The sequence below is a fragment of the Silurus meridionalis genome, chromosome 28, assembly GCF_014805685.1.
Source record: "Silurus meridionalis isolate SWU-2019-XX chromosome 28, ASM1480568v1, whole genome shotgun sequence".
In the NCBI taxonomy this organism is placed as follows: domain Eukaryota; kingdom Metazoa; phylum Chordata; class Actinopteri; order Siluriformes; family Siluridae; genus Silurus; species Silurus meridionalis.
In genome coordinates this window covers 2,343,109-2,360,458 of record NC_060911.1, presented here as the reverse complement: position 1 = coordinate 2,360,458, position 17,350 = coordinate 2,343,109, and the positions used below count along the sequence as shown (strand labels likewise).

General features: G+C 42.4%; 1 protein-coding gene across 1 annotated transcript; it reads left to right on the top strand.

The window, feature by feature from the left end:
* Positions 1-318: 318 nt before the first annotated feature.
* Positions 319-15,801, top strand: fam114a1 (family with sequence similarity 114 member A1). Its single transcript, XM_046842734.1, has 13 exons — positions 319-877; positions 2,578-2,883; positions 3,027-3,108; positions 3,966-4,156; positions 4,980-5,114; positions 5,202-5,354; positions 5,808-5,979; positions 12,146-12,231; positions 12,294-12,479; positions 12,787-12,926; positions 13,013-13,085; positions 13,173-13,226; positions 14,504-15,801. Exons 1-13 carry the CDS (start codon positions 734-736, stop codon positions 14,666-14,668), a joined length of 1,887 nt encoding a protein of 628 aa, XP_046698690.1. The 5' UTR covers positions 319-733; the 3' UTR covers positions 14,669-15,801.
* Positions 15,802-17,350: the final 1,549 nt, after the last annotated feature.

The following is a 17,350-nucleotide window of genomic DNA, read 5'->3' as shown; positions in this document are numbered from 1 at the left end:
GTTGGGGTGAGGAGGTTGGTGAAGACTGAGTAAGATTGAGTTTGAGGAGGTTGAGAAGATTTGAAAAGGGTTACAAAAGTTTTATAGGTTTGAGGAGAATTAGGAGGTTGAATAGAATTGAGAAGGTTAAAAAGGATCAGTAGAATTCAGAAGGTTGGGGAGGTTTTAGAAATTTGAGGGGCTGAGTAGGAGGACATTCAGGAGGATGAGGAGGTTGAATAGGATTAAGGAAGATGGAAAGTTTGACTAGAATTGAGAAGGTTGAGGAGGTTGTGAGGGAGAAGCCGAAAGAAGAAGAAGAAGAAGAAGAAGAAGAAGAAGAAGAAGAAGAGGTTGTATAGAATTTATGAGGTTAAGTAGGATTTAGGAGGTTAAGGGGGTTGAGTAGGATTAAGGAGGATATTAAAGAGGTTTGAGAATTGCAGAGTTTGAGGAGCTTGAGAATATTTGAAAAGGGTTCAAATCTAATAGGTTTGAGGAGGTTGAGCAGGATTACGAAGGACCAGGAGTTTGAATAGAATTGAGGAGGTTGGGTTATGTTCTTTCACTCTAGGTTTGTTTCAGGTTTGTGCACAGGAACACTGTTTCATCATTTTCACACCGGTATTTCTGTGACTGGTCTCTTAAAGTTCTTGAAACATGTTTGAAACCCAGATAAGTAAATAAATGACGTGTGTTTGTTTGTTACGGCGTGGAGAGGTTTGATGTATAGAATTGGGGACGGTCCACGCTGATGTTATATCCGCCTTCGTTATCTGAAAGTTCTGAAGGTTCACGTGACGTCACGGTCCACAATGCGCGTGGTCCGGGCTGCCGACGTGGCGCGCGAGCTTTCCGGCTGGGCGGAAACTGGATGCGCGCGCCGTCGGAGACACCGGTAAGCTGCACACCACCGTGTGTGTGTGTGTGTGTTTGGGTTTATTTAATTGTTTTTGTTTTGTTATTATATATATATATGTGTGTGTGTGTGTGTGTGTGTGTGTGTGTGAGAGAGAGAGATATGCAGTGTGACAGACGGAGCTCGCGCTCGGTTAGTTTTCTGGGTTTGTTTTGAACTTGTGTGTGTTTGTTTGATGACACGATAAAACAAAGAAACCGAATCGCTCGAACTTTACACGTGTTTTAATATGTTGCACGTGTACATTTGTTTTAATCTTTCATTATTAAGCTGTCAGTTACGTAGTTACACTCGGTCTGTCAACGCACGCGCACACACGCGCACACACCCACACATACACACACACACACACACACACACACACACACACACACACACACACACACGTAGTGTCAAAGGTTTTATAATTTTTGGAGATGTGTCAATAGCATTTACACACACACACACACACACACACACACACACACACACACACACACGGCGCTGACGTCAGAGTGAAGCTGGGTGCTGGATTGTTAAAGGAGTGTCATGACACAAAGTGAACAAAGTGTCATCTCACACACACACACACACACACACACACACACACACACACACACACACACACACTGTCCCTCATTCATTCAGTCATCATAAGACTCTGCTTGTGTTCAGTCAGTTACACTGTTTCCTGATCAGTTACATCAAAGTGATGAAACACTTACATTCTATCCATTAATTCTTTCTTTCTTTCTTTCTTTCTTTCTTTCTTTCTTTCTTTCTTTCTTTCTTTCTTTCTCTTTCTTTGTTGTTTTGCAAGTTCATTCATTCATTTGTTTGTTTGTTTATCCATTCATCCATCTTTTCTTCCTTCCTTCCTTCCTTCCTTCCTTCCTTCCTTCCTTCCTTCCTTCCTTCCTTCCTTCTTTTCTTCCTTCCATACTTCCTTTCTGCCATTCTTTCTTTCTTGATTCCTTCTTCCATTTGTCTACCCTTCCTTCCTTCCTTCCTTCCTTCCTTCTTTCCTTCTGTCTGTTTGTCCGTCCTTCCTTCTTCCCTCCCCTCTGTCTGTGCTTCCCACCTTCATTCATTCATTCATTCCTTTCATCCATCCCTCCCTCCCTCCTCCATCTTTCCTTACTTCTTAATTCCTTCCATCCTTCCTTCCTTTTTTACTTTTTTATTTAGGATTTATTCAGTATTAAATGAATTGATGTATGTTCTGCTTCTGCAGAGCTTCATGTTGTAGTGATTAATAATATAACTGCTTTCCTTCTGTCTGTGAATCCATACGAGAGACGTTTATCAATCAATCCGTCACAGCAATCTGTCTGGAGATCTGTTCTGTATTTTTCTGTTTGTCTGTCTGTCTGGAGATCTGTTCTGTATTTTTCTGTTTGTCTGTCTGTCTGTCTGCCTGCCTGTTTGTCTGTCTGTCTGTCTGTCTGCCTGCCTCTCTGTCTGTCTGTCTGTCTGTCTGCCTGTCTGTCTGCCTGTCTGTTTGTCTGTCTGCCTGCCTGTCTGTCTGTCTGTCTGTCTGTCTGTCTGTCTGTCTGTCTGTCTGTCCCCTGCCTCTATATATGTTTTTCCTTTTGAGGAACTGATGGACCTCTTGTATAGGATACTACATATTCAGCTAGTTATTAGCTATTATGATTGTGGTGTTTAAATGTCAGAAATATCTCCATGTGTTTTCACAGAGCACGATGTCACAAAACCATGCAGTGGACGACACTGCCATGCCCACAAACCCTCCTGTTTCCAAAATGCCTTCAGATGAACACACTCCTGTAGTAGACAAAACAGACAAGCCTTCTTCCATTCCGTCACTCTCCCTGGAGGCCACAGAGCAAGAGCCGCCCAATGAGGGTGCAGAAGAACGTCCTCCCGTCAGTCAGGTCCCAGAGCCACCACAGGAGCACTCTGAGGAGCACGGCTGTGATCAGGTGACCGAATGCAGTGAAACGGTGAGCTTGGAGCCAGAGGTTGCAGAAGGGGATATGAACGTAAGGGAGCCTACATCATAGTTCAGGACCATGAAAATGGTTTTAAAGAGACATATATTCCAAGTGTGTGTGTGTGTGTGTGTGTGTGTGTGTGTGTGTGTGTGTGTGTGTGTGTGTGTGTGTGTGTGTGTGATGTTTTCCAGACCTCAGAGGAACCGGCTAAAGGTTGGGGTGGTTGGGGAACCTGGGGGAAGTCTTTGTTGACATCAGCGACCTCAACAGTAGGTGTGTGTCATACAACAGTCATAGATCTGTTACTATAGTAATAACAAACAATGGATCACAATGATCTACCCCATAACACACCATACAAATCAGTACCAATCAGACAGTCAGAACCATCTAAACCCTAAAGCCCCACACTGGATTAGTACCATCTAAACCCAATACAGTGGATCAGTACCATCTAAACCCCATACAGTAGATCATTACATTTAAATCCTATACAGTGGATCAGTACCATTCAAACCCCATACAGTGGACCAGTACCATCTAAACCCCATGCAGTGGAACAGTACCATCTAAACCCCATACAGTGAATCAGTACCATCTGAACACCATACAGTGGATCAGTACCATCTAAACCCCATACAGTGGTCCAGTACCATTCAAACCCCATACAGTGGATCAGTACCATCTAAACCCCATACAGTGGATCAGTACCATCTAAACCCCATACAGTGGACCAGTACCATTCAAACCCCATACAGTGGATCAGTACCATCTAAACCCCATACAGTGGATCAGTACCATCTAAACCCCATACAGTGGACCAGTACCATTCAAACCCCATACAGTGGATCAGTACCATCTAAACCCCATACAATGGATCAGTAACATTCAAACCTTATACAGTGGATCAGTACCATCTAAACCCCATACAGTGGATCAGTACCATCTAAACCCCATACAGTGGAGCAGTACCATCTAAACCCCATACAGTGAACCAGTACCATCTAAACCCTATACAGTGTCCTGGTACTATCTTAGTTCAGTGGTATAGTACCATATAAAATGGAGCACTCTGGGTCAGAACTTTCTTCACAGTCAACAAAAAAAAATGTTTTGAATCTAATATCCAGGTCAGAGTTTAAGCTCAGTTCGGGAGAAAGCGGGTGTGGCCTTGCGGATTCACAGCACATCATCATGTGAGGAAGCCCTCGAGGTTGAAGAACATCATGAGGGGGAGGAGGAGGAGGACTCAACAGCTCAGCCCATTAGCCCAACCAACAGAGGAGTGTTTTCCTCCATCACCAGTGCTGTGCAAACTACGGTTAGTGCTCACCTCCAACCCTCCATCCCTCTTTCTATACCACTGTATTCCTTTATTCTTCAGTTCTTCCGCTCTCTTGCTCCTCTCTTAGGCTCCATCCTTCTCTCCATACCACTGTATTCCTTTATTCTTCAGTTCTTCCGCTCTCTCGCTTCAATCTCAGGCTCCATCCCTCTCTCCATACCACTGTATTCCTTTATTCTTCAGTTCTTCCGCTCTCTCGCTCCAATCTCAGGCTTCATCCTTCTCTCCATACCACTGTATTCCTTTATTCTTCAGTTCTTTCGCTCTCTCGCTCCTCTCTCAGGCTCAATCTTTTCATCTTTTCATTTCCTCACTGGCAATTTGTAGTGTCTGCCGGTCTCCTGGTGACGTTCTGTCAATAACCAACGCAATTAACCTGATTTATACATCCATCCATCACCCATCATCCATCCATCCGTCCGTCCGTCTGTCCGTCCTTCCTTCCTTCCTCTCTTTCTCCTTCCCTTCCTCTTTCTTTCTTTCTTTCTTTCTTTCTTTCTTTCTTTCTTTCTTTCTTTCTTTCTTTCTTTCTTTCTTTCTTTCTTTTCATCCATCCTTCTATCTTCCTTCCCTACTGGAGAAAGAAGGAGAAGGAGTCCCAGGTGGGTGTGGCCACATTTTTTTAATGATTAGATTTAGTATGTTAGAGAAGATCAGACTTTTCAGAGAAGTACATGTACGTCATCATTCATTCATACTTTCTTGTGTTTTATTTGTTTCTCATGGTGATTTTCAGAGCTGAAGTTCTTCATTATGTTCTCAGTGTTCAGAATTGTGTCTCGCTGTTCTCATCTCTCAGGGGAAGTCGGTTCTGACTGGAGGACTCGACGCGCTGGAGTTCATCGGCAGGAAGACGATGACGGTGTTGGCTGAGAGCGACCCGGGCTTTAAGAAGACCAAAATCCTCATGCAGAAGACCGTCTCGCTCTCGCAGGTCAGACACTAGATGTTTGTGTGGGTTGGGGAGACACATGGGTTTCGGAGACTCTTCATCAGATTCCATATTGTGTGTGTTCTGTAGATGCTGAAGGAAGCCAAAGAGAAGGCACGCGAGAAGCTGAGCACCCAGACGGTGTGTGAACCCACGGCTCACTACGGCATCCTGTTTGATGATTACCAAGGTCTGTCTCACCTGGAAGCTCTGGAGATCCTGAGCAATGAGAGTGAGGGGAGGGTGAGCGTTCTACACACAGGAACACACACAAGTGCCTCTTTCTGAACCCCCCATTCCACTCTTCTGGAAAGTTGTTACACTAGATTTTGTGGAGATTTGTGAGATTGCCAGGGTGATAGTAAAGTCAGGTAATGATGGAAGTGAGGTGATGAGGTTCTTGTGGTGCAACCAGGGTTTCCATTCATTTCTGTTCAATCTGCTTGAGGGTCAGAACTCTATAGCAGGAGATCTTCCACTCCAACTCATAGAAAGCAGACCTTCATGGAGATGGATTTTGTGCACAAATGTCATGCAGGAACAGGTTTGGGTCTTCAAATTCAATGCTACTGCATTCAACGTCCTACACAAGTGTGTGTCTCCAACTTAGTGGTAAACGCGTTTGGTAGAACGATTACATATGGGAGGAAGAGTCAGGTGTCAGCGCCTTTTATTTATTTATCGTTTTCTTTTCAGATTCAGGACGTTCTTTCTTCCCTTGATGGTGAGCAGTTGGAGTTTCTGAAGAAGGAGCTGATTGAGATCAAGGAGATCTTTCAGGAAGAAGAGGAGATGGAGGAGACAGAGGAGACGGGTTCCGGGGGAAACGGTGATCTTTATTCCCAAATTCGCTCTTCCAGCCCCCTCTGTGAGTCCTGAACTCCAACCCAATCAAACAGATCCTGATTCACGCCCGAGTCGTAATCGAACCGTAGACTGATGAGAAGATTGAGAAGAAGTGATTTAGACCGGCCCTGTGTTATTTATCACTAAATATCACTGTGAACTAATCAGGAGGTTTCGAAGGTTGTGAGGAGGTTGTGGATGCGCGCGCCGTCGGAGACACCGGTAAGCTGCACACCACCGTGTGTGTGTGTGTGTGTTTGGGTTTATTTAATTGTTTTGTTTTGTTATTATATATATATGTGTGTGTGTGTGTGTGTGTGTGTGTGTGAGAGAGAGAGAGAGAGAGAGAGAGAGATATGCAGTGTGACAGACGGAGCTCGCGCTCGGTTAGTTTTCTGGGTTTGTTTTGAACTTGTGTGTGTTTGTTTGATGACACGATAAAACAAAGAAACCGAATCGCTCGAACTTTACACGTGTTTTAATATGTTGCACGTGTACATTTGTTTTAATCTTTCATTATTAAGCTGTCAGTTACGTAGTTACACTCGGTCTGTCAACGCACGCGCACACACGCACACACACACACACACACACACACACACACACACACACACACACACACACACACACGTAGTGTCAAAGGTTTTATAATTTTTTGGAGATGTGTCAATAGCATTTACACACACACACACACACACACACACACACACACACACACACACACGGCGCTGACGTCAGAGTGAAGCTGGGTGCTGGATTGTTAAAGGAGTGTCATGACACAAAGTGAACAAAGTGTCATCTCACACACACACACACACACACACACACACACACACACACACACACACACACTGTCCCTCATTCATTCAGTCATCATAAGACTCTGCTTGTGTTCAGTCAGTTACACTGTTTCCTGATCAGTTACATCAAAGTGATGAAACACTTACATTCTATCCATTAATTCTTTCTTTCTTTCTTTCTTTCTTTCTTTCTTTCTTTCTTTCTTTCTTTCTTTCTTTCTCTTTCTTTGTTGTTTTGCAAGTTCATTCATTCATTTGTTTGTTTGTTTATCCATTCATCCATCTTTTCTTCCTTCCTTCCTTCCTTCCTTCCTTCCTTCCTTCCTTCCTTCCTTCCTTCCTTCCTTCTTTTCTTCCTTCCATACTTCCTTTCTGCCATTCTTTCTTTCTTGATTCCTTCTTCCATTTGTCTACCCTTCCTTCCTTCCTTCCTTCCTTCCTTCTTTCCTTCTGTCTGTTTGTCCGTCCTTCCTTCTTCCCTCCCTCTGTCTGTGCTTCCCACCTTCATTCATTCATTCATTCCTTTCATCCATCCCTCCTCCTCCTCCATCTTTCCTTACTTCTTAATTCCTTCCATCCTTCCTTCCTTTTTTTTTACTTTTTTATTTAGGATTTATTCAGTATTAAATGAATTGATGTATGTTCTGCTTCTGCAGAGCTTCATGTTGTAGTGATTAATAATATAACTGCTTTCCTTCTGTCTGTGAATCCATACGAGAGACGTTTATCAATCAATCCGTCACAGCAATCTGTCTGGAGATCTGTTCTGTATTTTTCTGTTTGTCTGTCTGTCTGGAGATCTGTTCTGTATTTTTCTGTTTGTCTGTCTGTCTGTCTGCCTGCCTGTTTGTCTGTCTGTCTGTCTGTCTGCCTGCCTCTCTGTCTGTCTGTCTGTCTGTCTGCCTGTCTGTCTGCCTGTCTGTTTGTCTGTCTGCCTGCCTGTCTGTCTATTTGTCTGTCTGCCTGCCTGTCTGTCTGTCTGTCTGTCTGTCTGTCTGTCCCCTGCCTCTATATATGTTTTTCCTTTTGAGGAACTGATGGACCTCTTGTATAGGATACTACATATTCAGCTAGTTATTAGCTATTATGATTGTGGTGTTTAAATGTCAGAAATATCTCCATGTGTTTTCACAGAGCACGATGTCACAAAACCATGCAGTGGACGACACTGCCATGCCCACAAACCCTCCTGTTTCCAAAATGCCTTCAGATGAACACACTCCTGTAGTAGACAAAACAGACAAGCCTTCTTCCATTCCGTCACTCTCCCTGGAGGCCACAGAGCAAGAGCCGCCCAATGAGGGTGCAGAAGAACGTCCTCCGTCAGTCAGGTCCCAGAGCCACCACAGGAGCACTCTGAGGAGCACGGCTGTGATCAGGTGACCGAATGCAGTGAAACGGTGAGCTTGGAGCCAGAGGTTGCAGAAGGATATGAACGTAAGGGAGCCTACATCATAGTTCAGGACCATGAAAATGGTTTTAAAGAGACATATATTCCAAGTGTGTGTGTGTGTGTGTGTGTGTGTGTGTGTGTGTGTGTGTGTGTGTGTGTGTGTGTGTGTGTGTGATGTTTTCCAGACCTCAGAGGAACCGGCTAAAGGTTGGGGTGGTTGGGGAACCTGGGGGAAGTCTTTGTTGACATCAGCGACCTCAACAGTAGGTGTGTGTCATACAACAGTCATAGATCTGTTACTATAGTAATAACAAACAATGGATCACAATGATCTACCCCATAACACACCATACAAATCAGTACCAATCAGACAGTCAGAACCATCTAAACCCTAAAGCCCCACACTGGATTAGTACCATCTAAACCCAATACAGTGGATCAGTACCATCTAAACCCCATACAGTAGATCATTACATTTAAATCCTATACAGTGGATCAGTACCATTCAAACCCCATACAGTGGACCAGTACCATCTAAACCCCATGCAGTGGAACAGTACCATCTAAACCCCATACAGTGAATCAGTACCATCTGAACACCATACAGTGGATCAGTACCATCTAAACCCCATACAGTGGTCCAGTACCATTCAAACCCCATACAGTGGATCAGTACCATCTAAACCCCATACAGTGGATCAGTACCATCTAAACCCCATACAGTGGACCAGTACCATTCAAACCCCATACAGTGGATCAGTACCATCTAAACCCCATACAGTGGATCAGTACCATCTAAACCCCATACAGTGGACCAGTACCATTCAAACCCCATACAGTGGATCAGTACCATCTAAACCCCATACAATGGATCAGTAACATTCAAACCTTATACAGTGGATCAGTACCATCTAAACCCCATACAGTGGATCAGTACCATCTAAACCCCATACAGTGGAGCAGTACCATCTAAACCCCATACAGTGAACCAGTACCATCTAAACCCTATACAGTGTCCTGGTACTATCTTAGTTCAGTGGTATAGTACCATATAAAATGGAGCACTCTGGGTCAGAACTTTCTTCACAGTCAACAAAAAAAAATGTTTTGAATCTAATATCCAGGTCAGAGTTTAAGCTCAGTTCGGGAGAAAGCGGGTGTGGCCTCATGGATTCACAGCACATCATCATGTGAGGAAGCCCTCGAGGTTGAAGAACATCATGAGGGGGAGGAGGAGGAGGACTCAACAGCTCAGCCCATTAGCCCAACCAACAGAGGAGTGTTTTCCTCCATCACCAGTGCTGTGCAAACTACGGTTAGTGCTCACCTCCAACCCTCCATCCCTCTTTCTATACCACTGTATTCCTTTATTCTTCAGTTCTTCCGCTCTCTTGCTCCTCTCTTAGGCTCCATCCTTCTCCATACCACTGTATTCCTTTATTCTTCAGTTCTTCCGCTCTCGCTTCAATCTCAGGCTCCATCCCTCTCTCCATACCACTGTATTCCTTTATTCTTCAGTTCTTCCGCCTCTCGCCCAATCTCAGGCTTCATCCTTCTCTCCATACCACTGTATTCCTTTATTCTTCAGTTCTTTCGCTCTCTCGCTCCTCTCTCAGGCTCAATCTTTTCATCTTTTCATTTCCTCACTGGCAATTTGTAGTGTCTGCCGGTCTCCTGGTGACGTTCTGTCAATAACCAACGCAATTAACCTGATTTATACATCCATCCATCACCCATCATCCATCCATCCGTCCGTCCGTCCGTCCGTCTGTCCGTCCTTCCTTCCTTCCTCTCTTTCTCCTTCCCTTCCTCTTTCTTTCTTTCTTTCTTTCTTTCTTTCTTTCTTTCTTTCTTTCTTTCTTTCTTTCTTTCTTTCTTTCTTTCTTTCTTTTCATCCATCCTTCTATCTTCCTTCCCTACTGGAGAAAGAAGGAGAAGGAGTCCCAGGTGGGTGTGGCCACATTTTTTTAATGATTAGATTTAGTATGTTAGAGAAGATCAGACTTTTCAGAGAAGTACATGTACGTCATCATTCATTCATACTTTCTTGTGTTTTATTTGTTTCTCATGGTGATTTTCAGAGCTGAAGTTCTTCATTATGTTCTCAGTGTTCAGAATTGTGTCTCGCTGTTCTCATCTCTCAGGGGAAGTCGGTTCTGACTGGAGGACTCGGCGCTGGAGTTCATCGGCAGGAAGACGATGACGGTGTTGGCTGAGAGCGACCCGGCTTTAAGAAGACCAAAATCCTCATGCAGAAGACCGTCTCGCTCTCGCAGGTCAGACACTAGATGTTTGTGTGGGTTGGGGAGACACATGGGTTTCGGAGACTCTTCATCAGATTCCATATTGTGTGTGTTCTGTAGATGCTGAAGGAAGCCAAAGAGAAGGCACGCGAGAAGCTGAGCACCCAGACGGTGTGTGAACCCACGGCTCACTACGGCATCCTGTTTGATGATTACCAAGGTCTGTCTCACCTGGAAGCTCTGGAGATCCTGAGCAATGAGAGTGAGGGGAGGGTGAGCGTTCTACACACAGGAACACACACAAGTGCCTCTTTCTGAACCCCCCATTCCACTCTTCTGGAAAGTTGTTACACTAGATTTTGTGGAGATTTGTGTGAGATTGCCAGGGTGATAGTAAAGTCAGGTAATGATGGAAGTGAGGTGATGAGGTTCTTGTGGTGCAACCAGGGTTTCCATTCATTTCTGTTCAATCTGCTTGAGGGTCAGAACTCTATAGCAGGAGATCTTCCACTCCAACTCATAGAAAGCAGACCTTCATGGAGATGGATTTTGTGCACAAATGTCATGCAGGAACAGGTTTGGGTCTTCAAATTCAATGCTACTGCATTCAACGTCCTACACAAGTGTGTGTCTCCAACTTAGTGGTAAACGTTTGGTAGAACGATTACATATGGGAGGAAGAGTCAGGTGTCAGCGCCTTTTATTTATTTATACGTTTTCTTTTCAGATTCAGGACGTTCTTTCTTCCCTTGATGGTGAGCAGTTGGAGTTTCTGAAGAAGGAGCTGATTGAGATCAAGGAGATCTTTCAGGAAGAAGAGGAGATGGAGGAGACAGAGGAGACGGGTTCCGGGGGAAACGGTGATCTTTATTCCCAAATTCGCTCTTCCAGCCCCCTCTGTGAGTCCTGAACTCCAACCCAATCAAACAGATCCTGATTCACGCCCGAGTCGTAATCGAACCGTAGACTGATGAGAAGATTGAGAAGAAGTGATTTAGACCGGCCCTGTGTTATTTATCACTAAATATCACTGTGAACTAATCAGGAGGTTTCGAAGGTTGTGAGGAGGTTGTGAGTAGGTTTAGAGTTAGAGTTAGCATACTGTAGAGTTAGCATACTGGAGAGTTAGCATACTGGAGAGTTAGCATACTGAAGAGTTAGCATACTGTAGAGTTAGCATATTGTAGAGTTAGCATATTGTAGAGTTAGCATACTGTAGAGTTAGCATATTGTAGAGTTAGCATACTGTAGAGTTAGCATACTATAGAGTTAGCATACTGTAGAGTTAGCATACTGGAGAGTTAGCATATTTAGAGTTAGCATACTGAAGAGTTAGCATACTGAAGAGTTAGCATACTGTAGAGTTAGCATACTGTAGAGTTAGCATACTGTAGAGTTAGCATATTGTAGAGTTAGCATACTGTAGAGTTAGCATACTGTAGAGTTAGCATGCAGGCATGGTAGCTTGTGAATTAGCATTTTTGTGATCTAGTTTAAAGGAAATATAATGTGATTTTTTCTGCTAGTTGGTTTGGATTTCTAGTCAAAAGATGCTGCTGGCTTGTATTTACTAGCTGGAAATGTTAAGATATTTGGATCTGTGTTTGTTTTTGCAGTTTTCTTGCCTCTGTAAAACAAGCGTGTAAAATAAGCGAGCAGAGCAGAGCAGCGTAGAGTATATCTTTATATACGTCATTTTACTGACATTCTTTGGTGTGTGCGCGCGTGCGTGTGTGTGTGTGTGTGTGTTAGCTGCAGATGGGGAGGAGTTTGTCAGTGTTCTCACAGAGCTGTTGTTTGAACTGCATGTTGCTGCAACCCCGGATAAACTGAACAAGGTACACAAACACACACACACACACACACACACTATCTATGGATAACCTATGTATTATTGCAGGCCCGTTTGAAGGCCTATGATTGGATAAGAGAGGTGGAGAACCAAGTTACCGAGGAGGAACCTGAAGTAGTGAAGGGGAACTCGGAGTCGCCCCCTGCAGCACCTGAGGGTGAAGGTGAAAAACAAGAAGAGGGCGCTGAAGAATTGGAGACAAAAACAGAGCAAAGCAAGACAGACAAGGTTGAGGTGAGTGTGTGTGTGTGTGTGTGTGTGTGTGTGTGTGTGTGTTTGTGTTTAGGTTTAACAGTTCCTGCAGTTCTACTAGAAGATTTTTCTGTTTTGTCTTGCTTTGTTTCTCTCTTTCTTATCCTATTCCTCTCTCCTGCCTTGTTCTCTATCCCTCTTTGTTTCTTTTTTTCTTTCTTCTCTCTCCTTGCTTTCAACTATTTTTTTCTTTTGTATCATCTCTCTTTTTCTCTCTTATTCTTGTTGTCTCTCTCTCTCTCTCTCTCTCTCTCTCTCTCTCTCTCTCTCTCTCTCTCTTCCTCTACAGAATGTGTATGAGTGTTCTATAGGGAGTCTCGCGGAGGTCACAGCTCGGAGTATTGAGCAGCTCCATAAAGTGGCTGAACTCATCCTGCACGGACAAGACATCGAAAAACCAGCAAGCCAGCAGGCCAAGATTCTTTCCAGGTGTGTGTGTGTGTGTGTGTGTGTGTGTGTGTGTGAGAGAAATAACTTTTATTTCTTGAACTGACCTGTTACGCTTTTGTTTTCAGGCTGACCTGCGCCATGTGTAAGGAGGTCGGCTGTCTGGCTCGCAGATTCAGAGATACACTCGTGGCTGTAGGGGTGAGCATGAACACACACACACACACACACACACACACACACACACACACACAGATTTTATATGTTCAGACCTTGTCTCTTTTTCAGAGTCAGAGAAAAGCAGAAGAGTTGAATCCTCTGGTGAACAGCGTGATGTTGGAGGTAATGACGATCATCAGCGTTGATCATTTTTGCTGAGATTTTCAGGACGAACACAAGGGGGCGGTGTTGGGTCGAATTTAGGAGTTTAGTGAGTTAGGAGTTTTATCACATGATCAGAGAGTCTTTAGTCTTCAGTGTAAGTCCTTATGCATTTTATGGTCTCTAGTGAGTGTTTAATTAGTAGTTTCCAGGCAACTATTTATCATAAATCCTACACATACAAGGACTTTCAAAGAAGAAAGAAGAGAAGAAACAGTATAGCGCAGAAGTAAAAGTATAGCGCATCTACTTATAATTATAAATAAATCATTCCTTTTTTTTACCGACGCAAATATGTTTTAAAAAACGATGCACCGTCATACAAACGCCAACTTGCTTTTTTAAATCGAAGCATTACATCGTTTGCTTTCATGCCGATTCACTGATGCGCATTTGTGAAGATTATCATCCCTAATACCTCCTGTTTATTATATTTAAAGCCCAGATATGAGCTTCACCCCAACATCCAGGACAGACTTTTCCTTCCAATACATTCATGCAGGTTTTGTGGTTTGGGGGAAAAGTAAAAGGGTAATGAATGTTTTTATTAGAGTTAATGGAGTTGCAGTTCACTTCACAGGCAGCAGGGGGCAGAAAACTACAATCATGAATCATGTCATATTAAATCAAACAAATCGTTAAATGTACAAACTTAATTTTTTAGTGACAATAATAAATTTGCTATGAATTTTATAAAACTCTCCAAAGTTGTTCTTCACTGGTTGGAGATTGTCATGTTCATCCCAGAGCAGTTTAGTAGGATTGAGGTGCGGTGACTGAGAAGGTCGTTCCATGATAGATATCACTCCAGACGACTGTTTGTTCTGTTAATAACGCTCACAGAACTCGTCGCTTCTGCTCATCGTCTTGTTGTACGGTGAAATCGTTTCCAACGAGCCGCAGTCCAGACGGACCTGCATGGTGTTGAAGTGTGGAATGGGAGTCGTGTTGGTTCAGGAATACTTTCACTTTCCAGAATAAGTCTCCAACTTTCCCTGCTCCGAAACAAACCAAAAACTTTAAGTTTCCATGTGTGAGTTTTGGGGTGAGGGAGTCTGATAACATCTCCTCTCCTGTTCTTACACAAGTTCTTCTGTTAGAGACTCATCCGTCCACAGAACCTTCTTCCACTCGTTCACTGTCCAATTCCTGTTTGTTTTTGGAATACAAGGAACATACATTTGTCTCAAAAACCATAAAAGACTGTGTGTGTGTGTTGTGTGTGTGTGTGTGTTTAGGGCAATAACAGCACAACCTACATCCACAATGCATTCCAGCTTCTCCTGCCAGTTCTGCAGGTCTCCCACATCCAGAGCAACAGAACCCTGGCAAGACCCGAGACGGATTCGGATCCAGACCCGGCTCCAGCTCCGTCAGATCGGCCCACTCAGCCTGAGTGTTGATCGTGTGAGAGTTTCCTTCCTACGACTGTCCGCAAAGCAAAGTGCAATACACCGCAAACACTCGGTATAAAAAACACAATTCTGTGATAAGTTATTTTAAAACACTTGTGCCGGTGAAGAGATTCATGTAAGTAAAGACCAAAAGCGTTCCTGTCGCTATAGTAACCTATAACCTATGACTGAAAACATTTTCAATTTGTTATTTAAAAAAAAAGAAAAAAGCGTGACGTACGATACCTCAAAACCAATTACGGGAAGAGTCTTCAGTGTCAGCGTTTTGACGAGTCAGCGGTTTTTCCGCCATGAGAAAATCTTCAGTGTGTTTTTTCAATTTATTAAAACGTGCGTTTGAAAAGATAAAACTTACACATGATGAATTTAATTGGTGACCAAACATCTGACGAGGGGTTTAAGGGTCTAGAGAGTTTCACGGCTAGCTTCAGCTTCATATGCTGTATACCCAAAAGTATTTGGACACCTGAGATTTCCACCAATAAGCAGATCTTCCTCAAGCTGTTCCACCAGTTTATCGAGACACACACTTGTATAAGAATAAAACTTTCCCTCCATTTGAACTAGAAGACCCAAAACTGTTCCAGAATGACAATGCTATTAAGATATGCTTTCCATGGGTTGGATGATCTCCTGCTATAGAGCTCTGAAGCATCTCAGGAACGTCTTCACCTCACTTACATCAGCTACAGGCTTCTCTAACACCCATGTGAACGAGCACAAATCTCCACAAAATTTAGAGGAACATCTGCCCAGAGGAAGCAGGGATTACTGTAAGAGCAAATCGAATGCTCAGGTGTCCACAAACTTTTGGTTGTATTGTGTAGCTATGATTTAAAAACGCATCAGTAAAGAACGCTTGAGTTTCACCTGCTTTTCACTGTAACTCAAATTCTGGTTTATTTCTGAGAACATCGTTCACAAAAAAAAAAAAAACGGGACTTGGATGTTGCGTCTCGAATAAATCCACTGAACCACACGTCTAATTGTGTGTGTGTGTGTGTGTGTGTGTGTGTGTGTGTGTGTGTGTGTGTGTGTTTAATGTGCACTACGTGGCTGTTGCTTTCCTGAGAATGATTTACACACTCAATATTAATAAAATACAATGTTCAGACATGAAACACGACTGGTCTTTTTTCACGACGTTATAAAGATCGACAGATCGATCTACTTTTAACATTTTATTTAAATATTTACAACGTAAAAGTTTACACCGTTCCAACTGCAACAAAAAAACCCCCAAGAAGAAATGGTTTTGAGAAGAACTTTTTTATTGAAATGTATAACAATAAATAAGAAGAAGGACATTTGTGTAGTCTCTCTAACAGAAGAGAAGTGTCTGAAGATGTTGGACTTCTGATCAGAAGGTCATGAGTTCAAATCCCAGCACCACCATGTTTCCCTTCATGGGCCCCCTGAGAAAGGCCCCTAACTCAACTGCTCAGTTGTATGAATGAGATAAATGTAAGTCGCTCTGCAGAATTCCATCAATTCATCAACAGATTTGGTCCCTGATCAATATTTCATATTTAATATCTCATATCTCTCTCTCTCTCTCTCTCTCTCTCTCTCTCTCATTTTGTTTTATTGCTCCTTGTCTCTCTCTCTCTCTCTCATCTTATTCCTCACTCCTGCCTTCTCTCTCACTCAGTTTTTCTCTCTTTTCTCTTTCTCAATCCCTTTTTTCTCTTTCATTCTCGCTCCTGTATCATCTTTTTCCTTTTTCTTCTCACTCTTATTAAGTCTCTCTCATTCTTGTTGTCTCATCGCTCTCTGTTATTCCTCTCACTTTGTTTTTCTCTTATCTCTCTCTCTTTTGTTTTATTGCTCTCTTGTCTCTCTCTCTCTCTCATCTTATTACTCACTCCTGCCTTCTCTCTCACTCAGTTTTTCTCTTTCTCTCTTTCTCTCTTAATCCTTTTTTCTCTTTCATCAGTATCATCTCTTTTGTTCTCTTTCTCGTTTAGTCTCTCTTATTCTTGTCGTCTTATCTCATCTCTCTCTGTTTTCTCTCACTCAGTTTTTTCTTTTCTCTCTCTCTCTCTCTCTCTCTCTCTCTCTCTCTCTCTCCCTAATTAATATTAATGATCATTCTGTAAAAAAAAAAAAAAAAAATAAAAATTTAACATGCTTCTACTTGTCTAATGGACATTAAGGTTAAGGGCCTTGCTCAAGGGCCCAACAGTAGCAGCTCAGCAACTCTGTTTTTGTTGTTTTTTTGTGACATCATAAAGATATTTCTGAATGTAAAAAGTTCTATAGTTACTTCTACAATCTCTAAACATGTAAATAATTGGTGAATAATAAATAATAAAAGTATGCACGTTTGTTTCTTTAATACCATAAAAATGGCAGAAACAAATAAAACTTTTTATTTAATACTATTAATAAATATTATTGATAAGGGATTTGCCCTGAGAATTTTTTATGGGTCATTTTTATATTTATATTAATAATATTAGTTGTAATTATGAGGCAAAAAGAAAAAGGTTTTAATAAATAAATAATTGGCATTTGACTGATTTTAAACCAGAAGTGTTTATTATACGAATATAATATTCATATAATATTAATATATGAATAATATTAGCATAATATTAGCATACGAGTCTTATTTACTCAGTAAATGAAACATATGACAAATAAAAAAGATGAAAAATTAATTGAATA